The sequence below is a fragment of the Cryptomeria japonica genome, chromosome 7 (genome assembly GCF_030272615.1).
Source record: "Cryptomeria japonica chromosome 7, Sugi_1.0, whole genome shotgun sequence".
NCBI classification, from domain to species: domain Eukaryota; kingdom Viridiplantae; phylum Streptophyta; class Pinopsida; order Cupressales; family Cupressaceae; genus Cryptomeria; species Cryptomeria japonica.
Window position 1 is genome coordinate 831,579,381 of NC_081411.1, and position 26,871 is coordinate 831,606,251.

Below are 26,871 nucleotides of genomic sequence, written 5' to 3' on the forward strand. Positions count from 1 at the left end.
TGATCTTCTTTTCAAGGATATGATCTTTATGACAACGTTCAATCACTAACTGAACTCCACATTCCAATGTGCATTTTCTAAATCTGGAGTTCTGCACCATGCTTTTCTGCTTTCCTCTGTCACTTGCCATTAATGAATTTGTTGTTTCCTTCACCTAACGGGTACGAAGATCAAATATTCTTGCAAGATCAATGTGATTTCTTTTCCAGCTTACCTTCCTCGAGCTGTAATCTTTTGGCATCCTCTGTGACTTGCGAGTTTCTCATAAAAACCGACCTGCCTGCAGATTTGTTACCTCGATGCACACTCCACCGACCTGTGCGGTACCTCCACCTAGCATCCAGCTGTCATGCTTGTCAACATCCACCTTTGCTTGAATTCCTATGTTGGTTTGACATATTTTGTCGACCCAGGTCGATTACCAGTATGACCATCAACCTCTTCTATGTTTTGTATACCGGTTTTTGCGCCTTCATAATACACACACAACCATCATCCCAGTTTATGCCTTATCAATAAGCCTTCATTTTGTCTGCTCACTCTCATGTGTATTGCCATCATATCAGTCACCACTTTGTCAGTAACCTTTCAAACCAATTGACATCAATGACAACTTAATGCCAAATTGCCAACAATCTCCCCCTTTGACATTGATGTCAACTTACCGCATGACACTTCATACCGTTATATTTCTCCCCCTTGACACAATGACAAAGGGAGTATATTGTACACTCCCCCTTTGATCCATACCGAGCTCCCCCTTTGACTGCTATGAACTCCCCCTAAACCATATAAATGCTTCCATGTTCAAGTGCATAAGGCAGATGACACAACTCCCAACTCGTGTCAGAGGTACTCAAAGGTGCTTACCAGTAATGGTTTGGTGAAAATGTCTGCTACTTATTCTTTGATAGGGACATAATCCATCCTTACCTCTTGTCCTTCAACCTTCTCTCTAAGAAAATGATACTTGATAGCAATGTGCTTTGTTCTGGAATGCATCACAAGATTCTTTGCTATGTTGATTGCACTCAAGTCATCACATTGGATGAGGATAGGATCAGTGATGTCCACTTGGATGTCCTTGAGGGTCTGCTTCATCTAAAGTACTTGAGAGCAACATGTAGCATCAACAATGTATTCTGCTTCAATAGTTGATAGAGAGACTGAGTCTTGTTTCTTTCTATGCCATGAGACCAACCGGTCACCTAGGAATAATGCACCACCACTTGTTCTCTTCCGATCATCAATACAACCTGCCCAATCACCATCAATGTATGCTTCCAAGATGAATTCCCCTTGTTTAGGGTACCACAATCCACAACTAAGTGTCCCTTGTAGGTACCTAAAGATTCTGCTTACAACATTCATATGTGACTTCTTAGGTGCAGCTTGGAATCTGTCCACCATGCATATTGCCTATACTACATCTGATCTAGAAGCGGTTAGATACAATAGACTGTCTATCATGGATCTATACAAAGTTTGATCCACCACCGGTGATTCATCATTCTTGCTCAATTTACTTCCGATCACCATGGGGGTACTTACCGGTTTACAATCCTCCAGTTAGAATTTCTTCAACATTTCCTTTGCATACTTGATTTGTGAGATAAAGATTCCCTTATCTTGGTGTAATATCTGCAAACCAAGGAAGTATGTCAATTCACCAAGCATTGACATCTCAAATTCTGACAACATCTGATTAGCAAATTCCTTGCAAAGGTTGTCCTTGTTTCCTCCAAATATAATGTCATCTACATACATAACCACAATGATCACGTGGTTCCCATATTTTTTTATGTACAACTTGTTGTCAACACTCCCCTTTTTGAATCCTTGCTTCTTTGGGTACTGATATAATCTTGAATACCATGCTCTAGGAGTTTTTTTTAGATCATACATGGCCTTCTTCAATCGGCACACAAATGTTTCATCATCATGCAACATAAATCCTTTCGGTTGCTCCATGTACACTTCTTCTTCCAAATTTCCATTTAGGAAGGCAAATTTTACATCCATTTGATATCCTTTATAACCCTTGTAGGCAGAGAAGGCTAGAAACATTCTAATTGCTTATAATCTAGCTACCAGTGCAAATGTTTCTTCAAAGTCAATTCCCTCTATCTGAGAGTATCCTTTGCACACTAGTCTAGCTTTATGCCTAACAATTTTACCTTCTTCATTCATCTTATTTTGGTAGACCCATTTTGTGCCAATGATGTTCTTGTCTTCCGGTCTAGGGACTAATTCCCAAGTCTTGTTCTTCTCAATCTGTTGTAGTTCTTCTTCCATGGCATCCATCCATTCTTGTCTTTTGCTGGCCTCATTGAATGTTTTAGGTTCAACTTCAGTCATGAGGCAAAAGTTGACTTGTTCATCATTTCGGGCAAGTCTTCTTCTAGTCTGCACACCATCATTCTTATTTTTCCCAAAATTTGCTCTTCCGAATTATTCAATTGCACATACCGGTTGGGAGTCTTCTTGGATGCTTATTCTAGTTCATTTTTTGATTGAGCTTCATCATCTTCATCACCAGAATCATCATACCAGTTAACCTGAGGTTGACTTCCTTTGTGCATATCCTCATCAAATTTTACATGCACACTCTCAATGAATCTTCTTAGTCTTTTGTTGTAGCATTTGTCGGCCTTGTTGTTAGATGAGTAACCAAGGAAGATTCCTTCATCGCTTCTAGAGTCAAAACTTCCTAGACCATCCATATCTCTCTTGATAAAGCACTTGCTTCCAAATATTTTGAATTATTTGACTGATGGATTTTGGTCATACCACAACTCATAAGGTGTCATTCTGTTGTTTGTTCTTAATTAAACTTGGTTCAAAGTATATGTAGCAGTATGAACAACTTCCTTCCAATATGTGTTTGACAGACTGGCCTCATTTAACATGGTTATGTCCATCTCCTTAACTGTCGTGTTCTTTCTTTCTACCACACCATTCTGTTGTGGTGTCCTAGGGGCTAAATATTGCCTTCTAATTCCATGTTTTTCACAATAATCTTCAAACTCATTTGATGTGAACTTTCCACCCTGGCTTGATCTCAGACATTTTAACTTGCACCTACTTTCTTTCTCCACCATTTTCTTAAAGATCTTGAATATGTTAAATGCTCGTGACTTATCTTGCAGGAAGGTGACCCAAGTCATTCTTGAGTAATCATCAATAAAGAGCATAAAATATATTTCACCGGCAAGAGCTCTTGTCCAAGTTGGACCACACAGATCTATATGGACAATCTCAAGTGGTTTGGAGGTGTTGTGCTCTTTTGTCCTAAAACTCACTTTAGTTTGCTTCCCTTTCACACATTCATCACAAAATGTGCTTACCAGTTTGATGATGGGTGGAATATTCCAAACACAATCCTTTTCGTTCACTGCAACTAAGTTATCAAACTTCGTGTGGCCTAATCTTCGGTGCCATAGCCAACTTTCATCAACCTATCCTAACATGTATTGGGATTCATAACATTCCTTCAGATTGTAAACATTGCCATCTGTTCTCTTTCCTTCTGCCACAACCTGATCGGTGTTGTCTTTCTTTATTTGGCAATTGGTTGAGTCAAAGATGAATTTATAACCTTTGTCACACATCTGACTCACACTCAACTGTTTGTGTTTTAGGCCTTCCACATAATATACATCACGTGACTTCAATTTTCCATCGATACTTAGAGTACCTTTTCCCTTTATTTTGATGGATGAGTTGTCTCCAAATCTTACTGAACCACCATTCCAGTCTTCAAGTTTGATGAATTTCTTTTTGTCACCTGTCAAGTGGTTGGAGCAACCACTATCTACAACCCATAGATTTTTCCTTTCAACATGTAAGGCAGTCTGCACTATCAGACTTGATTCAACCTTTTCCTTTTCTTTCTCAACCCATACTAGTTTGGTTTCCTTCTTTTTGTCAGCTGCAATTTTGTGCTCAGATTCAACTACCAGTTTTTGATCAAGATTTGTCTTCTTTTGCTTGATTTTCTTGTTTTTACAAAGCCTTGCTATGTGTCCAAACTCTTGACAGTTATGGCATTTCACATTTTCATTTAAAGATAAATCCTTAACATTATTGTGGGGCACCAGTTTATTCTTCCTACATTCAAAACTCCTATGACCATATCCATTGCACTTATAACATACAACATTCATATCCCAGAGTGCATTAAATGGATTTCTACTTTCATAACTCATGGAGGGCTTATCGTTTAATCTACAGTTAGCTATTCTATGCCCCAAATTTGTTACACTGGCAACAATAACCATGAAAGTTAGAAACATACCGGTTAGGTTGCCCTGGTCCTGCAAAGGACCACCTCATCGAAGGTCTTCCCTTCATATTATTGACTCTGGTGAATCCTTCATGGTCAACTCTTGCGTTTCTCCTTAGATCTGCATGTCGGTATGATGAGTGAGGCCTCCGGTTCATTGCTTGTGTATACCGGTTTGTGTGGCGATTTCCAACAGCATCCGCATATGTATTTTTACCGGTATCCTTGCCTACAGTGAATGTCCTCTTTTCTTCACCTTTATTTGAGGAGGTGAACTTTATTTCTTTATCGGATGTGTCTTTGTTGTTTGAACTTTGACCTTCTTCAAAGCCTAAGCCACTGGTATCTTTGGATTGCTTCTGTTTGCTCAACATCTTGTCTAAGGCTTCAGTGTTGCCTTCATACTTGCTCCTTACTTTTATTTCTTCCTTACTTTCTTCAAGCTCCTTTTTGAGCTTTACTATTTCTTCTTCCAAATCTTGATGCTCCTTTTCCTTCTTCATCAGATTAGAGGATGTAACTTCACATATTCTCTTGGTTTCTTCCAGCTACAGTTTCAAGTCATATATGACTTGACTGGACTCATCTAGAGATTGCTTCAAGAGATCTTGTTCATCTACTGCTACGTGCTTGACCTTCTTGAGTTCTCTTCTTGTTTTACTTAGTTCCTCAAGAGCACTTATAAGTTCTCCTTCTAAATCCACTTCAGCCTCAATATCCTCTTCTTCCTCATCTTCACCAACTGGTTCATCAAGTGTCATAAGGAGGTTAACTTTTCTGTCATTCTCATGGCAGTCATCTTCTGATGCACTTTCTTCATCTGTGGCATCATCTTCAATAGTATAGAGGTTGTTTTTCTTCCGGTAGCCTCTCCTTCCTTGTTGGTAGGCATTTCTTTCTCTATCTTTCTCATCAGATTTGCTAAACTTTATTGACTCATCTCCACCGGTTTCATTGTAAGGACATTTTGCAGCAAAGTGTCCAACCTTACCACAGTTGAAACATTTGAGTGGTAGCTTTCCTTTATACTTTCCAGATCCTCTTTTAAGCTTTTTGACAAAGTTTGCTACATTTGCATCATATTCTTCACTGGATCCTTTATGAGGAACTACTTCTTTGCCCTTTTGGGTGGTGTTGAAAGCTGCTTCTTTTCTTAAGGAAGCATCACCGATTGTTCTCATCTCATAGGTTGTTAGTGAGCCAAATATTTCATCCATTGAAAAGATCTTCAGATCCCTGGCTTCTTCTATGGCAAACACCTTTGTATCGTACTTAGGTGTAAGAGACCTAAGTACCTTCTTTACAAGGATCTCATCTGCAATTTCTTCACCAAGCCCTTTGATGGTATTCATAGTTTCATCAAATCTGTGAAGATAATCTGCAATCTTTTCATCTTAATGCCTTCAAGTTGGCCCCTCAGTGCTTGCAACTTGGCCTCTTTGACTTTTGCATCTCCTTCAAATAATATATGTAATTTATCCCAAGTTTCCTTGGCTGATGCACAGTGCATGACTTTGACAAACTCATTATTAGTTCGCTCAAGATAGCATGTTTGGCCTTTACATTGTTTGCATACTCCTTCTTGGCATCTAGATCAGTGGGAGGAACACTAGGGACAACATACCCATTATTGACACACATCCACACATCAAAACCAAGGGAGGAAATATAGGTCTCCATTCTTCTGCTCCAGAAGGCATAGTTGGATCCATCAAACATGGGGGCTTTTGAGGAAGCAGAATCATTTCTTGCCATTATGTTCAAGTCCAGAAACTACCCAAGGTTTATAAACAACCGAGAACCTAGGCTCTGCTACCAATTGTTGAACACAAAGTACCATTGAGAGGGGGGGTGAATCAGTGGTTCCTAAAACTCTTTTCCTTTTTAAAACAACTTTAGAATGCCAGTTGTTATCTTAAGCACTAAAAAGTCAAACCGGTAAAGCAAATGGGGAGACCAAAGAAGACAATCACACAAATGCACTCCACAACACTAGATGTACGAGGAAAACCCAATATGGGAAAAACCTCGGTGAGAAATGCTGCTAGAGACTACTGCTCCAATCCAACCTCACAAATGAAACTCTGAATTACAAAGATTTAGGGCACCAACCCAAGGAGCACCAACCCCTACTGATTTAGGGCACCAAACCAAGGAGTAACAACCTCTGCACCAAGCTCCAACTTGGTGATGTATATTAAAAATATAATTTTGACACAATTATGGCTTCTTGTTGCAAATGAATTCTGCAACACTTGATCAAATAACATACTGTCGGTTGACAGTCTTTTCTTCTCCATAGGATCTCACACTACTGGTTGTGAGATCACTCTCTCTGATTCTTGGTCTCTCTCTCTCTCTTTCTCTCTCTCTCTCTCTCACACACACACACACACACACACACACACACACACACACACACAGTCTCACAACTTATTATGTCATGCTTGGATGCTGTCTTTCTCTAACACACCTCACCGGTTTGCTTAACTGTTGGACCTACTATAGTTATACTGGCACTCAATCACTGCCGGTTAAACCCTCTCACCGGTTTTCTTTCTCACTCACTCTACAACTTTCTTATAACAAATTCTAAGGCAAAAAGATCCTTCTTTGCACCTAAGCTATCTTTTCTCTTTTTCTTCTCCACAAGCATTGACCCTCTATGTTTCGAGCTCATATATTTATATTTATGGTTTCCCGCCAAGAATGCATTCAAACACTGTCGTGTTAGGTTTTCCTTTTCCAACTCAATCTAAATCTCCTTTGATATGATCTGCTTTTCAGGGATATAATCTTCATGACAACATTCAATCACCAACTGAACTTCACATTCCAATGTGCATTTTCTAAATTCGGAGTTCTGCACCAGGCTTTTCTGCTTTCCTCTGTCACTCACCATTAATGAATTTGCTATTTCCTTCACCTTACAGGTACGAAGATCAAATCTTCTTGCAAGATCAGTGCGATTGCTTTTCTAGCTTGCCTTCCTCGAGCTGTAATCTTCTGGCATCCTCCATGACTTGCAGGTTTCTCATAAAAACCGACCTGCCTACAGATTTGTTACCTTGATGCACCCTCCACCGACCTGTGCGGTACCTCCACCTAGAATGTAGCTGTCATGCTTGTCAACATCCACCTTTGCTTGAATTCCTATGTCTGTTTGACATATTTTGTTGACCCAGGTCGATTACTGGTTTGGTTTATGATATTAGTATGACCATCAACCTCTTCTATGTTATGTATATTGGTTTTTGTGCCTTCATAATACACACACAACCTTCATCCCTGTTTATGCCTTACTATTAAGCCTTCCTTCTGCCTGCTCACTCTCATGTGTATTGCCATCATATCGGTCACCACTTCTGTCGGTAACCTTTCAAACTAGTTGACATCAATGACAACTTAATACCAACTTTCCAATATGCACACTTCTTTAGTGTTTCCTTAGATTATAAGGTGCCACAATTTGTTGAAGTATTTTTCAAGGAAGTGTTTAGGCTTCATGAATTGCCTAAGCGAATTATGAGTGATAAGAACAATTAATTCTTAATACTATTCTAGCAAGAGCTCTTCCAAAATAGTAGGAATAAAAACTCATGCCCAACACTAGCTACCAAGCCCAAACTAATAGACAAAACTAGATAATAAATAAATGGATGAGTAAGAAACTACTTACTTGACAATAGAAATACTCATCATATGTTTATTGGGATGACACCCTTCCTGGCATTGCATTGGTATGAAGCATATTGTGTGCTCTGAACCTTAAGTGTGTCTAAGATTCTAATGAGCATAAATGCATAAACATAAATAAGAGCCCTACTAAAGTGTTTTAGACTGAACCTTGGATGAGATAACCAAAGGTGATGCATATATAAACTCAAGGAATGCATAAATCACATAAATGAACATAGATCAATGATAAAAATTAGATCCAAAGCTAAATTGTAGAAATGTACGAATGACATGAAATCATACCAAACCCTTAGGGCAAGGTACACGCCAATCACCGACCAATAATTCCCTATCATCCTCCAACGTTCCTTGAAGCTTCCATCGTGATGAGAAATGGTTGATGAAGACTTGATGTTGCTAATTATTCCTCAAAATTGCAGACTTGTAGACTCTCTTTTAGCAGTAATTTCACATCATAAGGATATCATATGTGCTAGATAATAGATATCACAAATGAGGAAGTTAACTTGCTTATATTTGAGTTACAAGCTTAGAATTGACAAAAGACCGACTTACAACAATCATATCTCAATTTTGAGACCAGATCCGAAAATGTCAAGTCCAACACGTTCCTCTCCCAAAATTTGAGCCAAAAAGTGTTGGTCACTTTGACAAAATAGGCCCCAATTTTTAGGGAAGCGAGATAATAGGTTGCTAATATTGAATCTAGACTTTAAATTTGGATTAATTCTAAAATTTTATTTAGATCAAAATAAAATTTGTAATCCAATTTTTTTTTAATAAATTTTATAATAAACAAATTATATATTTTATACAATTAACATTACGAACAAGATTAAGACATCTTTTCTAAAATTGAAATTTAAAAAAATTTAATTTTTGACTTGTTATTACATAAGATAAACTCACATACAATAAAATAAAAGAAGATAAATATTATAATTAAAAAGATAAACTAAATGTTTTAAAGATATCATAGAATCCTTAAAGAAGATCCTAATGTGATCTTTTGATATGATCTACCAATCTAATATTTAATTCTTCATTTTAATCTCCCAATCTAATATTTAATTCTTCATTTTAATCTCCCGATCTAATATCTAGATACACCTTGCATTAACGACTCTCATTAATACAATCACGAAATATTTAAAAAATAATAATAAAAATCCCCCCTTTAATTTTGCTTATCAAGCATGAACTCATTCTAAGCTGTATATTAATAAAATTTTAACTTTGGCGACTTTCCCCAGGTAGATTTTTCCCTTTCACAATCTCGAAGTGTAACGAAATAAGTTCCATTTTATACCCTTGGTCGGTTTTTAAAATTACCCCAAAAAAACAAAAAAAAAACAGGAAGTATGCGTATTGGTCCTCTCTCGCCCGCAATTCTGAAGCATTTAAGGAAAACAAAGCAAAACCAGCGGAAAAAGAAAGCGGACGAGATGACGTGGCACATGAGTGCACAAAATATGCGTGAACAGCAGGTTCTTGTATGGCTGCACTCCGGTCCAGTAGCGGACGTTCCTAGGGTCAGCCCGACAGGTGTCTTGACTCCTTTTTGGTTGACTCGCTCTGCCGGTCGGATGGCTAGCGAGGGCGGCTCCGTCAAAAATTCTGCGGAATGTAGGTAGGTAGTCACCATAGAAGTAGAAGTAGAAGTAGAAGTAGAAGTTGAAGTAGAAGCAGAATAAATAATGATAAATGATAATCATAATTAAAGACCTCCGCTGTAAGCCAGGAAGAAAAAGGATAATCCAACACGATGCTCGATAACCGCTATAATTGAAGGCGCTTGCTGCAAAGCTTTCCTTTCCCAGGGTTTGGTAAAAAACTGAACTTATCCCTGCCTTTAAATTTAACTTTTCAATTCAACCAAAAGCACTTTGACATGTATTCAACGGCCAGCTTAAACTTTATTTCCAGCGCAAAGACGTGTAGACAATGAGTATCTGTTTTGAAATAAATGAAATTCGGCTGTCTCTGGAGCTGAAATTCAGTTGTTTTTCTGGTTTGATTTTTTGATGCTGTAAGGAAGGGGGTAGAAGTGAGGAAAGAGAGGAGGGATGGGATCGGCGGCGGTCCTTGTAGATAAGGCCACCAGTGACCTGCTCGTTGGCCCTGATTGGACTATGAACCTTCAAATATGTGACCTTATTAATACCGATCACGGGTAAGCGGAGGTTAAAAGAATTTTAGATTGTTTTTGGCTTTGTTTCTTCAGCTGAAGATAATAAATTGTTTCGTTTTGGCTTTATTCTGTTTTTTCTAAAGAGAACTGTTCATTATTGTTGTGTCCTGTGCTTCTGTGTTACGTGGTTAGGCTCTGATTGCAGAGAATTGTTCACTTGCTCATTCTTGTCGTCCTGTGCTGCTGAGTTAGTTAGTTAGGCTTCGATTATTGAGACTAACGGTGTGGCGGCGTATGGCAAGTTATTTTGAATATTGTTTTTCAATTATGTAATTTAAGTTGACAAATAACAATTATAATTATAATTTTTTTAATGGGTAAATGAGGGTAAAATGAACCCTTGGTCGGAGGTACGGATGGCCCTGTTATTTGGGCGTGGAAGCCCCAGACATATAATACATGCACTTCGCTATTTCTGGATTAACAGTCTACGTCTTTACCACTCAATCTTCCATGCTGGATTGTTATTAGTCTTTTTTGAAAATTGGACGGACATTTTTTACCTTTGAAATTCTTTTTACTTCCGCTGCTTACTCCACCATGACTCCCTATGAAATTATTTTCACTTGTACTGCTTGCTCTCATTGTTTCTCCCATTAAAATTATTTTCACTTCTCTTGCCAGCTTTCACGGTTTCTCCCTTAGAAATTCTTTACACTTCCATTATGCTCATACCGTTTCTTCCTTTCAATTTATTTCCACTTATGCCGCTGTCTCGCACTGCATCTCCCTTTGAAATTCTTTCCACTTCCTTTTTTGAAATTCTTTACACGCATGCTGGTTTCCGCTGTCTCCCTTGTCACCCTTTGAATTCTTTTCATTTCTTCTGCTGGTTTGCACTGTATCTGGCGCCTTCACCCTTTTTTCTACTGTCCAGCAGACACGATGGGGGTATCTGCAGGGTTTTAATCGACCGTTTTTCCATATTGAGGCAGCGCGTTAACCACTGCATCCCTGGCATGAACTTGTATTGTTGTCACAACTTATTATTATGGTCAATAATTAGGTAAATTATTATTTACTTATTAAGATTTATTTGGCTCTTGTTTTACCCATCAATTTTGTTGCTAACAAGTCTGCTATATCTGGTTGCGGCCAGTTAAATTTGGTAAGTTAATTAATATTTCTCTTTAACTGATTTTGTTAATCTAAATCATGTATACAGTTTACTATTATTTTATTGAGAATTTAGCTTCTTTTAATTTATTTTTTATACATCAAATCGTATTTCTCACTTGTGAATTTAGCTTTGGCTTAGATGCCACAACTGAGAGGTATTTATTCTGTCAAAGTCAACCAAGATTATCAACAGATGCCATTTTGTTGGGGCACGTCACACCAGCTGATTGCTTTGGAAACTCCAATTTTTTAAGGGCTTGAGCTCACCCTGTTTGACAATTGTTTACACATTATTTTAACTTATTGTTATCAGTTTGCCCTTTTGAGTTAGTAGCTATCTGAATGACGAGTAGAATGCTTTGTCTCGCTATGGAATTTTAAAAAACAATATTTTCTCTTCTATTAAGCTTGTCAATCTAGATTATTTATTTTGCTTATTCTCATTATATTTTAACTAAATTATTATTTACTTATTATTTCATTTGTTTGTCCTCAAGATTTGCCTTGCTGAGTTAGCAGGGCCTTGATTATCGAGCAGAATGCTATGTCAGTTTATGGCAATATAATTTCAAAATCATTGTTCATCAATTGAGTATTTTAAGCTAAATTAGTTCTTTTAATCATTATTATGCCTGGTGATTACAAAATTCCAATACAAGGTCCTGAAGATCCTGTCTGTCCGCAAACCCATATCTTCTGGCAAACCTATTGATATATAATATTGCATTGTTCTCATTCATTTATTAGTGTATCCTGCATTGAAATGGTGTTCTCATTTTTGCATCCCTACACTCATGTCTGCAAGTGACTATGTTATTATTGTGTTCAGAATCTAGCTTAATTGTTGTTTCTTTCTTATTACTTATTTATGTCCTATTTTTCCATTTTGAGATGCTAGGTATCTGATCGTTGAGTTAAATGTAATGTCTGGTTATTGAAAGCTAAGCTTGGAAAAACATATTTTCTATGATATGCTAAGTGAAATTCAGTAGTCCGGACTCAAATGCTTTCCAATTATTCATGTTAAAGGTGGAATGCACTACAACATGATTCAGCACTGCTGGTTATGTTAAAACTAAATTTCGATTTTAGTTTGTGTTGTAGAACAATTGCTCATGAACATTAATTATGAGCAATTAGTCATTTTTTAAATTTGTGTTGAACTGAACTTGAATGCTAGGTGCCTTGATTCACATGTAAGGCCCAACATAACCAATCTGTAAGCCTTATTTGCGATAACAAGATAAAATTCAAATTCACAGCATGCCCTTATGTGCAGGCTATGGCATATGCGAGCCTTTAAATATCATTCTGGTTTAGCCCATGTGATGGAAAGTGCAGATGATTTTGTTAAACTGAATTTCAGAAATAGACTGGTTGTCTCTTGTTTTCCAAACCAGTGGCTCATTGTCTAGTTTCAAGGCAGGAGAGATTCACATGATGATGAACCCAGTTGAAACTCTACCACATTTGTTATCCTGCTGATTGTATGGCTTTGCTGCATTGCTAGATGAATTTTAATGGAGTAGAAACCCCTCAGACTGCAGCTTCATATCAGAAAGGTTATTCAAGTTTGACATTTAATGCACATAAGAGTGAAGGCAGGTGTACACAAATAAGTTTTAATAACATACTAAAATCTGTAGGCATATTTTACTAGTTTCTTCTGGGAGTGTCTTGTTTCCTCCGAGGATTGTACATCTGGGCCCCATTAGCCCTGGCCATTCTGTTGTACACATTATCAGCTCTTGCATTGTTTATTTCCTATTGGTCAGCAATGATGCCTTTGGTTCTTGTGTCCCAAAGCATGCTGAAATGTTGCAAACATGTGACAACATTGTTTTAAATCATTGGTCGCACGTTTTGATCTTATCCAATTCCATGCTTCACTGGGGGTCCTTCCCTCACTTGGTTAACTGTACTTAGATATTGTGGTTCAAAGATTTTAAATATTTTTGGTTTGCCTTTTCTTGCTTTGTTTCTTTCCTTTCACTTTTTGTATTTTTGGGTTTATTACTTGGATACCTAGGGTATCTGCACCCTAGTTCTCCTCTACTATTTTAGTTATAATTTCTCATTACATTGACCTACTTTTGTCTTTTGTGGACATCGATATAATTTCTTGATTTTTTTCTTCTTTTATATTTAGAATTAATTAATTCTATTCTCAAGTCGATTGCTATGCCTGTACATTGTAAGCTTATTTTAGTAGGACTTTTTATTCTTGAATTTGGCATGTTTAGCCAATTTATTGCTGAAATTCAATTATATCACGTTTCAGCACTGCTGGTTATGGAAAAGCTAAATTTATATGATTCTGTCTGGTTATGTCAATTTCAAACATTGGTGTTGACGAGATATAAATTTCAATTTTATTGTGCTCTGTTCTGCAGACTATTCTAACCTAACTTTCAGGTTTAACTTTGCTTCACCGTCTGGCTATATGCTTAAACTTGATTGTACTATAAATGGTTGAATAGTGAAATTTTTTAAAATAATTTTTTTGAAATAGATTAATAGTCTCTGGTTTCCTTGTTGTTTAAGATTTTAATTTTGAGCTAGTGAAGTACCTGGATCAAGTGCCAATCTGTGCACACGAATATGTCTAAATTCCAAGCTTAGTTGCTGAGTAGTTTGTTAAAATGCACTGGACGCTGACAATCCAAAATGATTACACCTAATATTAAGAGGAAATGCCCCAATCCTGTGATTAAGTTAAGGGTCACTTAATAATGAATTTGATACCCAGAAGAATTATTTTATGCGGGATTTAGCAAAGTGTATATAAATTGCTTCTCAAAGGCTTTAAGGAATTTACTGGAATAACTGGAAATCAATCAATCAAATCCTTTACACAGTAGCTTGACAGAATCCTCATTTGCTAATTACTCAATAGAACATATCTATGTAATAATATGCTGTGACATAGCTGGTTATCCTTAGCCTAGGTTAAGAAATTACATGTTGTAGATGCTTATGTTAAATCCATAGTAGCTTGTGGTTTTCTGTATGGCGTTCTAAAATTAAACTTCAGTACTAGTTTCATGACTCAACTGCTTATGTCAAAATGATTTCAACTAATATCAAGATGGATGAAATATGACGTACTATTATGACATTCACTTCAACATAAACATCTGTTTAGTGCAATATACAGTAAAGAGATCCATCTCAGAAGAAGTCGGTGAAGTAATCTATATGAGCCAAAAGCACTGAAAGGTTCAGGGTAAACTTTGAGTGGAATAAGTGTGATATACATGGTGAATGGTCTAATTTTATAAAACATGAAATGCATTAAATATGCAGAAATATCTATTTAATGAAAATAGGTGTAATCTGTTACTAATCCTCAAAAATTTGCAAATACAGTAAGCTTAGATGTATTTTATTTTAAAACTGGCCAATCTTTTATGAAAGATGCCAGCTTTGAAGACTTATAGGCGCCAGTCCTGTTTTTGTGAGTTCAGACAGGGCTCTCAATTTGTAAGTGTGTAATTCACATTTTTTCACATGTTTTATTGCTGCCACATTATCATAGCAGCAGTTCTCAGGCAGGATTTGATTTTGGATCTCCACCACGGCAGTTGCTCCACCTCACCCCTTAGTCCCCTTAGTCAGGCAAGCTTTGCTTTTGCCATTTTTTGCCATACGAGTTTTCATCTTGTTGAACGGTCAAGGGTTTGCTTTGGGCAAGCCTACACTTCTATTCATTATGATCCAATTGTGACAGGTGAGGAAAGCTGAGACCATGCTTGATGAATTTTTCTGTTTAGTTCAAGCTCTTTTTTAACCTATTAATATTGCTTTTAACGTATAAAGTTGAGAGGCATCTGTAAAATCGGATGAATTATCTCATTTACAATGCCAGCACATCCCCATATATATCAGGGTCCTGTATTTTTGTCAAAAGATGGTGATTGAAATGTCTTTTACTCACACAATAATGCTTTTATTGTGTGGTTTCGGCTTGTTTTGGCTCTGTTGGGCTCCTTCTAGGGCTTTTTGCTCTCTGCTTTGTGGGCTCAGGCCCACATTAGGATCCCTTGAAGGCCTCTCTCTGCATGTGGTTTTTATCATGCATTGGTTGATCACCTCTTCTAAATGCATTTTCATTGATCAATGATCATGAATATGATCTGTGCATACTCGGTATATTTTGTTCATGCGGTAAACAGTAAAGTAGATATTCCTAAGTTAGCCTAAGTTTTCAACTAATCACCTTTACAAGAGAAGACTAGAGAAATGAAACGTATTTACTGTTTCTATAATAGAACTCTGCAATGTGTTTAGCCTTATCAAAGTGTGCTTTAACTATTAAAATGAGTTCAGTTAAGTAAAATACTAAGCTGGGAAATGGAAAAACTGGAATAATGGGAAAACATACAAACCGAAAGTAGATATAAAGAATATAAGAGTAAATTAGAAACTGCATAGAACTTGGACAATGAATTTGGAGGTAGTTTAAAGCAGGTGCTAATGTGCCTGCGTTGTCATTGGTGGTTGCACTGTTGTCCTTGTTTCACGCTATTGCCCCAAAATATCAGAAAATTAAAGTTTTCTGGTAGGACCTGTATGGTCTGCACAAGGAAATGAAAACACACAACAAAATGCGCTGGAAATATATGGAAAGGAACAAAATGACAGTAGATTGATCTTATTAACCAAATTTAACTAAAACACAAAATGACAAGAAGGGATTAGAGATATGATAATGAAAACTTCCTGCAATTTTTTAGCTACAACATACCTGTTATGGAACAAATATGAAGGCCTTGACTGCTTGCCAATTTGGCCAAGCCCCTAGTTTGGTCTTTTGACCTCCACAAGTAGTCAATGAAATGAGGAAATGGAATTTGTGTGTGCTCTTAAATTCTACATGTGCATAGAACTTTAAGTACAAAATGCAATAATCTATGAGTGTTGTGACCTCAGGTATACAAGGATTTAAGACCCTAGTGTGTGTATGGAGAGAAAAGGGGATATGGAATCCCAAGGTGCCATCAAATTACAAGAGAAATTGATAAATACAAGAAAGTTCACGAATCTCTCAAAAGAGTAGAAGTTATGAGAATAATAGTAATGTTATGACAATATCAAAATGTGCTATGAAATGACAATAAGATGAAGGGCTGGAAAGAGACAAGAGAATGAACAAATAACCTTATAGTATCACTTGGACAAAGGAGACTTGCAAGAAAAAAGGGTTCCTTAGGCTGATGAGTAGAAGCTGCAATGGCTGCGAGTAAAGTTTCTCCAATGCATATGCTTAAACATTGAACCAAGAAACAAAAATGCTGAAAAATGCCAATGTCCAAGCTCACTAAAGCTGTTTTCGGAATTTTCTCAAGTAAGCTACAAAAATGCTGTAGAATGCTTGTGTAATTCAAATTGCATGTAAGGATGGTAGAGATTACTTTTGTAGGGAGATCAAAATGCATGCAAGAAGCTAATGTGACCCTTGCAATGTGTTCGAATCACACTGTAATTTTACAAAAAATCTTGGAAGTTGGCTAGCAACCAATTTGGTAGGAAATGATTACCATATTATTGTACTATTGGAGGATGGTAGTGCATCCACATTGTCATCCAAGAACAATACAGTTAAAAACATGACAAAATGGAAAGGTGACATCATAGACACGAGGAACATATACGAACCCAAGGAAAAGACTTAGATACACAAGAACACAAAATTGAGTTGGCACCTAGGATATGGTAAAATCCAAGGTTAGGTTAAATGAACCCTAAAAACATGCTTTGGTGGATGGATGCTAAAAATGAGGTCAACATTGTTAGTGCCCAATTTGCGAGCCTCCTACAATGCATATTATACAAACCCAAGGAAAAGACTTAGACACACAAGAACACAAAATTGAGTTGGCACCTAGGATATGGTAAAATCCAATGTTAGGCCAAATGAACCCTAAAAACATGCTTTGGGGGATAGATGCTAAAAACGAGGTCAACATTGTTAGTGCCTAATTTGCGAGCCTCCTAAGTTGCACATTTGGCTATGTTTATGTTCCCTTGAGTTGTCCTTGCCACATTTACCCATTGTTGATAGTTATTTCATGTGGCTCGCCTTGTTGTGGTAAGGTGTTCAATAAAAGTTTCAAATATGTTGATGGTTTTGGGGCCTTTGTTCTTTACTAGGCTATGAGCTTGTGGGTGGATTTGGGATTTGTGCACTTCTTCGCTAGGTCTTAGGATTCTAGGTTCTCTTTGAAACCTGGACCCCACCTCTCTCCATGGCCTTATTCTTTTGTCTCCATAGGCTCTATGTCCATTGATAGACTTGGGACTGAAGGACTAGGTCCTAAGGTCATTGGTTCCCATGCACCTTCTTCCGTTACTTGGGGTTTCAAAACTCTTTAGAATTTGAGACCCTTGCTCCTCGTATTCCTTTGTCCTTGTCCCCCCAAAAGCTCAAATCTTCGGGAGCGTCTCAGAACTTGGCACCATGTCCTCAATGCTAGGTTTGCCTCATTCCTTGAACTTTGCATCCCTCTTGGTATCTCAACCTTGTCGGTCCTCTCTTCTCCATGACTCCCATAGCTCTTCTCAAACCTCAAACTTTTAGGGGTTTTGAGAGCCTTTGAACTTCCCTAGGTTCTAGGTACTTTTTATCTCCCAAACCTTGTAGTTTCTTCTTGCATCTTGACTTGGCTTTCCTTCTTTCTTCCTTGTCGAACCTCATGTTTGTGTGTAATCTGAGAGTCTATAGTTGGAAAACTTGACAAAAGCTTGCTAGGCCCAAAAAGCTCGACTTGGCAAAAATTCAGCAAAGAACTTGGCAACTTATTATTGACTAGCTCATAGAATGGTAGGGGGGTGGGTGGGAATAGATTTCATTAGAAACACATTTTTTTTGCAAAATTCAAGGATAATATGCATTCAATTAGTCCATAAATGAGTACAAAAGTGTTTTCTATTATATTTGATTGATTTGAATGCAAATTGAGTACAAAATGGAATCCTCATGTGGAATGTTGATGGCTGATAGATTGAAACAAAATGAAAATATTAAATTATATTTTTAAATCTAAAAGTAAATACAACGTTTTACATCTTATCAAAGTAATTATATAATGTTTCTATAATGGTCATTTGATTAGTTAGCTAGTTTAGGATATTTACTTTTCTTAGTTTGTTCTTATTTAGAATGTTTCTTTTCAGTCTTCCATTTCTGTTTTAGAAACTTTGCTTGTAATTGCTTATTTAAGGAGCCTTAGTATCTTTTGTTAATCCAGTATTGAATTATCATTTCATGGTATCAAAGCTTAGGTTCTTTTTTGGCGAATGTTTTTAGCAAAAAAATTCGTGAGTTTTCTGGTGTTTTTTCCACAAAAAATGATGGAATGGTTTTGCTTGATTTTTTCCACAAAAATTAGGGAGTTTTATTTCTGTTTACTACTCGTGATGGTTGCGAGTAAAGTTTTGAACAGACTGTTGGGTTTTATACGATTTTCTCCTCAAAAATTGCGGATGGGTGTTTTGATTTTTCTCCACAAAAAATCATGGATGGGTGTTTTGATTTTTCTCCACAAAAAATCATGGAGGGTTTTGCATGATTTTCTCTTTAAAAATCGTGTTTTCTCTGTTAGTTTTTTGTACGATTTTTTCACACAAAAATCGTGGGTTCTTTCTTTGCTAGAGGGTTTTTTGATTTTTTCCACAATAAATTATGCAAGGTGTTGTTGTTTTCTGGGTTTTCTGATTTTTTTCCAAAAAAATTATGATATGTTTTTTGCGCGAGTTTTGTGAAGCTAATATCAGTGTCTTTGGATAAAGGGAGGGATGGCTTTGTTACACGATATCATGTTGGAAGGATTAAGGTAAATTTGTTCATATCTAGAAATTCTGCAGAACCAAGGAGGGTCTCAGCAGCAGGCTCATGTCGCAGCCTTCTATGCATTCATGGCTAAATAACAATTGAGCCCAAGAGCGTCAAACAAACAACCAAGTCAATCTGATCCCTTGGCCCACAAGCAACCAACTCAACAGGGGGCCACAAGTAACCAACTCAATGGTTGTGTAGTCAATTGAGGGGACCCATACTCCAGCATCTCCCTATTATGTTTCCTTGCTTGTTTCTAATATGATTGCTTTATTAAATTCCAATGAATAATTACTAATCCTAAATCCTTGATGAAATGGTGCAATGTAATCCAATAATAAATAAATTAAAGACTTCATAGGAGATTCCATAATAAACAATAGACTTATCCCTATTGCATACCAATTACTTCAGAAATATAATAGTTTGCTAAATCTCACTGCTTCATAATTTCAGCTTATTACTGCTTAATAATCCTAATTACTCCTTCCCTTCTTATCTAGAACAGACCTCAATTATTGATCCCTTTTCTGCAGATCAGAACTGCCTTATATTTTAAATCAGAACTTATTCTATTTCCTTCCATACCCATCTCTATGAATAAACCCACCCTTTTTATTTTCTTCATGAAGGGATAAAGAGTCACCATTTTTCACAAAGGACACAATTCGCTCAAGTGACGTGTCCCTCAATGCAAATTGCTTTATTTGTCTTTTTCTCATTTTGGTGAGTGCGTTTTGCTGTTTTCCCAGGTGGAAACAATTTTATAAAAATTGAAAATAATCATGCTTAATGTTTTTTGTTGGTCAGCAATTTGAAGTTCATCCCAGATCATATTTCAGCAAATTTTGTACAAGTTCTAAAAGTATCTCTAAGATCAATTTCAGTTGTCTTTTTGATTGCATAAATTGAAAGTATTCAACCAGCTTTGCATCGTTTTTTCAGTATTAGAATTACCTTTCGGCAAAAAAATTAGGAATATGTTTGTGTAAAAAAGGGGAATTATATAATAAACTAAAAAAATAATTTCTATGGAACAGGCAAGCCAAAGATGTTATCAAAGCTGTCAAGAAACGTATGGGACATAAGAGTCCAAGGGTTCAACTACTTGCTTTGACGGTAAGACTGAAATTGCAAGTTTTAAATAAAGTAAACTCATTATAGACTTTTTTTATGGGGAATTTTATTTCTATCCATGGTTGACAAAAAAATAAATGCTCCTGCTGTTAGCTCATTTAAAAAAAAGAAGTAAATTTCATATCTCAAGATGAATCATAATATCTAACTTTTGATGCCAAAAGCTAAACAGTTTTCATGATCAGTCTACATGATAGTTTTTGCATAATTTATGTCCATCATTTTCAAGTTAATGTTTGTCTTTTTCAGTTTCTAAGTTTCCTTGAGTTTGCTTTGTCAAAAATATTTATGCTTATGATTCAAGTACTGTTTTATATTTTTTGATTGTTTGATGTTACTTGCAATACGCATTTTGGGGAAGTTATCATCACCATTAGTTTAATTTTTATTCAAATAGTTGTAAATTTTTAAGCTAGCTAAATAATTTGACAAATGTTGTGCTATAATCGTGGATGCCTAATGATGTTACAAACTTGCAATTACATGACAGCAATAATTTTCATACTGCTAGAAATTATCTTTTTTGGCTAGCTTTATGGATAAGGTAACAGTGGGATTTTACACAAAAGAGCTAAGTTTTATGTTAATATTAAGGAAAGTGTTCTCACTAGGACCAATGTACATAGGTTTTCATCATGACCACCCTCTTATCCTCAATTGTTTGTTGGCTTGAAAGATGAACATTTAACTGTCCACATGCTCAATAGAAATTTCAGGGAACCTTGTGAGCTGCCTGTTGCTGAATTTAATCACTCTGATGCCCTTTAATTTGTTAGTGGGTTTTTGAAACTGAACTAAATGTTTTGAAGGACTGTTACAAGTTCAATCCAGTTACTCGCATTCTTATTTGAAGACTCTTGGTTACTTGAGATTTAACAACTTTTATTAAAAGTTGTAGTCTGTAAGCTCTGTGCTGTAATTTATGTCAAAGGTATTTCGCTGGAGCAGGGTAGTTTTTACACCTGAAAGGACCTCTCACGTCCTCCTTTCCAATAAGTTCTCATGATGTTCTGAAGTTCCATTTCCCATTTCCTGTGGGCTTGGGAAAATAATACTAGAGAAGTGATTTAATAACCTTTAAGTGATTTATGCTTTTTATGTTTTCATAAGTGATCATATGTGTTTTTATAAAGTGGGGTCTTTGTAATTAAAACAAAACTTTATTCAGTACTCCTTAGTAGGATTGGAAGAGGCATTTTGAGAATTTGAAAGGATTTTGTTTTTGGAGGGAAAACTTGGGCGCTCAAGGGTTTATATAAGCAAGGCTTTTGGCCAAAGGATGTATGCTTGTTTATTATCTCGCTCCTTCAAATGGATTGGACATCTTGTTCATCTATTACTGGAGATTGGAGGATGGAGATCCCCTGATTTTTATAGCTGGATTTGTAGATGGAAACTCTTAATTCAGAATTGAGCAATCCTATTTAAAGATTGAGTTTGAGATTCAAAGTTGCAGATTGAAATGAAGTTTATTCATGGCAAAAATAATTGTTTGTAGCCGCTCACATAGGTGCCAATTTCTGATTTTTTTGTGCGGATTTTAGCACCAGATTTCTGAGTTTTAACACATGAAATTAAACATCTATATTAATTTCTTTATTGTATTTTCAGTTTGTCTTGTAATTGTGTAGTCGATATTTTGAATCTTGATTATTAGGGCATGTTTTTGTAATGCACAATGTAAATGAAGGATTCTACACATTTATCTTGTTTGGGAACCCGATTCGTAAATTTGTGTATTGCTTTTATTGAAAAATTGTGATTAAATCTAGTTTATTAATTCTGTTAAATATATTTAAAGCTGCAGTTTATCTTTAATGGTGAACGTGACTTAGGGAAAAATGTTATTTGCACAAATGCGAGGGAAACTTTTTGGGTTTGCTAAAGTCATGTGGAAATTGAGTAGAGTTTGTCATTTCAGGGTAAGGTAGTGAAGGCTAAAGCATAACATGGGGACAATATTGCTGTTGTGTAAACATTAATCTAATCTTGGGTTTTATAAGGTTTTGGTTAAATATTTAGTTTGAAATATATTTGTCCAAGGCAAAGTATATTTGTTGAAGGATTTAAAGGAATATTACCAATGTTTGGCTTGGGACATCACAGTGGTATTAAAGCATATCACTTAAACTATATATCTATAGAGGGCTTTAAGTAATATTTGTGTAAGATATTATTGGGGACATTGTAGTGGCATTAGTGCTGGTTTTCCTAACAGCATGTGAATCATGGGATCATGGTATGTGTAAGATATTATTGGGGACATTGTAGTGGCATTAGTGCTGGTTTTCCTACCAGCATGTGAATCATGGGATCATGGTATGATTTCCTATTGCCAGATTTTCTTTGGAACTACCTACGCGAGCATTCTAGAGCTATGACCATTCTGGAGCATCTTATGAGATATAAGCATCCATTTCCACTTCCTTTGGAATCTCTTTAATGAGTGGAAGTGATTCTAATCCATTTATATTCAATTTGGTCCTGTAGTTGATGCCTTGCAATAACTCACAGTGGTTGTATACTCAGCATTGCAATCCAGGGGGCCCTTATCACCAAGTTTCGCTAAAGAAGATTCACTCATCCTGATATGATGTGGGCATTTTGGCCACAAAAAGACATCACATCACCTTTGGCATTACTTGTGGTGGCCTTTTGTTTAGAACCAAGTTGAGGATTTCATCTGTTAGTGCTCTCTTTGTAGCTAGTCTAAGCTTTCCAATTGAATGCATGGATTATATCAACTGTTACTGGTACTTTTTTGCAGAAGCATTGATGCCCAAGTTGGAAAAGTAGCTATATGATTATCGAGAAATAAAATCCTGGGAGTAAAGAAAGCATGTTGATTCCTGAATATGGAAACCACAGGAGCAAGTCTAGATTTGAAGAGCTCATAAATCATCAATCAAAGACATATGCAAACGAATGAGTCTTCCAAAGTGGAACTTAATCACAGTTTTTGAAATGAAACGATCCTGATGTTCTCATTACATTTTATATTTATTTTAAGCAACAATGAAGAGAGGCCTGACTTTGTTATTGACAGACATAATATCAAGGCACATTTGATATTGAGATCTCATTATTTATAAAACACAAGAACAAAATGTCATCACGTCAAGCTAGGGCTAATACTGATCACATATCTAATAATCCTTGTGTACTTGTACTGTTGTATGTAAATGAGGCACTGTAATGAAAGATTACCATGATGGAGCTCGTTTATTTGACAAAATAATTTTCTTTTGTCCTTGCAAATGTTTTTTTCCTTTCCGAGGTTCTTTGGCAGAAAAGTTTCAATTTGCAAACAATTTCTAGTTTTATTAAGCTCTACATGATTTACTATTTAATCTAACCTAAATACAACGTGTCTATAGGTTTCCATATCATTGTCTTCAGCAGATACTCTTATTATGAATGTAATATGTAACTAACAATATATTTAAAGAATAACTGACATAATAAAATTTCAAATATTATGATATGGTTATTCATTAGAATTTGTTACATAGTTGGATCAAATTTTAGGCACTGTTCATCATGTCTCCTTTTCTTCTTGCAGCTCTTGGAGACAATGATAAAAAATTGTGGGGAAATTGTACATTACCAAGTTGCTGAAAGAAACATTCTTCAAGAGATGGTTAAAATTGTGAGAAAAAAGGTTTGTGTATGATGTAAACCTTTTTTTTGCAATTTTTCTATTATTATGAAGTATATTAAGAAAGACAGAGAGAAGAAATTATATTAATTTCTACAGATGACCTAAGCAGGTCTCCGAAAATTCAAATTACAATAGCTAATCATTTATGCTAAAAGTGAAGTACTTCAAATTAAACTATGGAGTTATTTGCTTTTGTATGTTCTAGCATAAGTATACACATTGGTTCATTGATAAGGCAACATGATAAAGGTTTGAGATATATGTGAGACCGAGCACTACTTTTTGATTCTTATTCATTTTTTAATTGACTCTAAGATTAGGAGAGGTGCATTTTACTTATAATAGCGTACACTTAATCTGTTTTAAACTTATAAGCTGAACTTTGACAGGCAGTTTCAAATCATGAAATAAGTTCTAAGCAATGCATACACAGCTAATTGAGGACAGAAAATAAATTAATGATGATTAATCTATCAAGTTTATTAACTCCTATTAGTGCAACTGCATAAATTTGTGGTACACATCCTTTTGCAGGACACTTCTTTCACTCATGCAAGAAACAGGGTATCCATATCTAAGATGACTGAAATGGTTAGGTTCACTTTGTTAAGTTGAGGACTCACATTATCTCTCATTAAGACACAAAGAATAAAATAATAATTCAAAAACTTCCCCTCACTGTTTTCTTGGTTGAACCGTACCCAGCAACACCTCTGGCATATTCAAATGTTTCACAGTCAAGATGCTTGATGGAAGTATCTTTCATTTATTCTAATATTGGTGCAAAGATCAACTCAATTTGACAGTAGCCCATTGAACCATCTTGTGGTCATGGAACACAATAATTTAGGCAATCTTTAGAATGTTTTTCATTATCACAACAACTGTTGACAACCGAGATACCTTAGAAACTGTCTGAACCAGATAGCTTCAGTCATGGTAGAAGAACACAAATGAGTTATTTGTATTGTCACTCAAGACAATATGTGTCAGACTGTTAACGTGACTTGGTGGTTAAAACGTAAAACTCAGCAATTAATGCTACTGTTGGTTTGACTTGTGAGTCAAAGCAACAGTTTCAGAGATCTCAATGGCCAATAAAATAATCAAGAAAAATAACTGTTCTTTTGTAGATTTCAAAATATTTTCTACTTTCTTTTGATAAATTGAGCTTTTTATGAGTATTACCCAAAATTTCCCCTAGTACTATGATTGTTGTAGGCTGTAGCTATGGTATTATGTGCTATATCAATTGTAGTGTTCGACTCTGTTCAATCAATGAAAGAGTGGCATTGAGTTGCTTTCAACTGCTTCAAGCCCTAAATGTTGAATCAAGTCAAGCAATATCTTGAAGTGGACCTTTTTTATGTCTGCTGCTGGTCAATCTTTGTCTGAAAATCCTTCAAGTCTAGAGTTTTTCTTGTGGACATCTAAAGGTCACATTGCAGTGTGCCTTGCAAGTATTTCAACATGAGGGGATTGGCCATTTATGTGGAAAATATGCCGACAGAATATAATATTCAATCTAGTTGCAGGCATATAAATCAAATTACACCTAGTTATCATTACAAAATGCCATCCGCTATATTATTTCCACATTACGTGACAAAGTAGTGCTTATATCAAATGGGGTAGTTTTGTCTTGTGCTCCTTCATTTTGATCTTGTTAATAATTTTGCATATGCACTTGGGCTGAGAATAAAGACTTTGTAATGAACAAATAATGAACATACAAAACATGTAAATTTGTAATCACTTGGTTTTTCCGAACCTTGATATACTGGTATGAACTTTTTTAAGACTTCTCAAAATCATCCAGAATGAAATATTCATCAATCTTAAGATACCATGCTCTAGAGGCATGCGTCAACTTGCATGTTGTCTTTTTGGGATGACACAAGATGTGCTTGGCTTTATTTAGCATGGCATATAACTGCTTGGTACACCTTTCCTCAATCAAATTTCCCTTGAAGAAAGTATTTTCACATCAAATTGATGGAGATTCCATCTAAATTAGGCACCCAAAACAATGGTGTATTTTGTAGTTGCACTTCTGGCAACAGATGCAAAAGTTTGTTTATGATCCATGTATTCTTTGTGCTTACACCATCTGGCTACCAATATAACTTTTAGCCAGTAAATACCTCATGTAGTTTCTACTCAGTCTTGTTAGACCCATTTGTACCCATTAGCTTCTTTTCCTCCTGTTAACTTTGATAAATGTAGATCTTTCATATGAATGATATTGATTTATTTTTCCTTTGAATCATAGGAGCAAAAATCGTTTGGGGGAAAAATCGGCAAATAAGATTTTTTGAAAAAATTGGATTGTAAAAAATTGTAGAAAAATAGAAAAAATGTACTTTCATTTTTAAAAACTTGAGGGCATTTCCATAGCATAGAGATATAGAGAGCAAATAAAATAGTGTAACCCATGAATTGTAGAAAATAGATTTTTGTTGTTTATATTCATATTGCTGACTACATTGGCAAATATTCAGTTAACTTTATAAAAGGGCAGTCACCAAATACACCAAATAATTGTCCAAGTCTGAGACCAAATATTAGCTAAGTCTATGAAGTAACTGAGATCAAATTTATCAGCCAACAATCCAGCTACTGTTGAGAATTTAGTAAAAGTGGAAGCTATTTTGAAGTGATCCAAGATCTTCATTGTGATTGGAGCAAGGAGTTTTCTAGGGGTAGTTCAATATTCAAGAAAGCTTTTCAAATCATATTCCACAATTGCAATGCTTTATATTCCCTAGTGGCAATTGGTAAGTCCTTTATATGGGGTAGAATTCAACAAAAGGCTTTTATTTAGTTGAAGTAAAAGATTAGCAAGCCATTGGTTTTGGCAATACCTAGCTTGCAACCACTATTGTAGGTGGAGACAAATGTTAATGATTATGTTTTGGAGGCTGTGTTATTACAAGTATGTA

At 35.9% G+C, this 26,871-nt stretch overlaps 1 protein-coding gene across 8 annotated transcripts in view; it reads left to right on the forward strand.

Moving 5' to 3' along the window:
- Positions 1 to 9,326: 9,326 nt before the first annotated feature.
- LOC131074297 (TOM1-like protein 4) overlaps positions 9,327 to 26,871 on the forward strand; it is a 59,188-nt gene continuing 41,643 nt past the window's right edge. The window contains exons 1-5 of one of the 8 annotated variants that reach the window (XM_058010890.2): positions 9,506 to 9,614; positions 9,726 to 9,810; positions 10,019 to 10,157; positions 20,172 to 20,250; positions 23,831 to 23,929. In XM_058010890.2, coding sequence (XP_057866873.1) covers positions 10,051 to 10,157; positions 20,172 to 20,250; positions 23,831 to 23,929 — 285 coding nt within the window. In that variant the 5' untranslated portion in view covers positions 9,506 to 9,614; positions 9,726 to 9,810; positions 10,019 to 10,050. The other 7 variants (XM_058010891.2, XM_058010887.2, XM_058010888.2 and 4 more) reach the window with 7 other exon arrangements.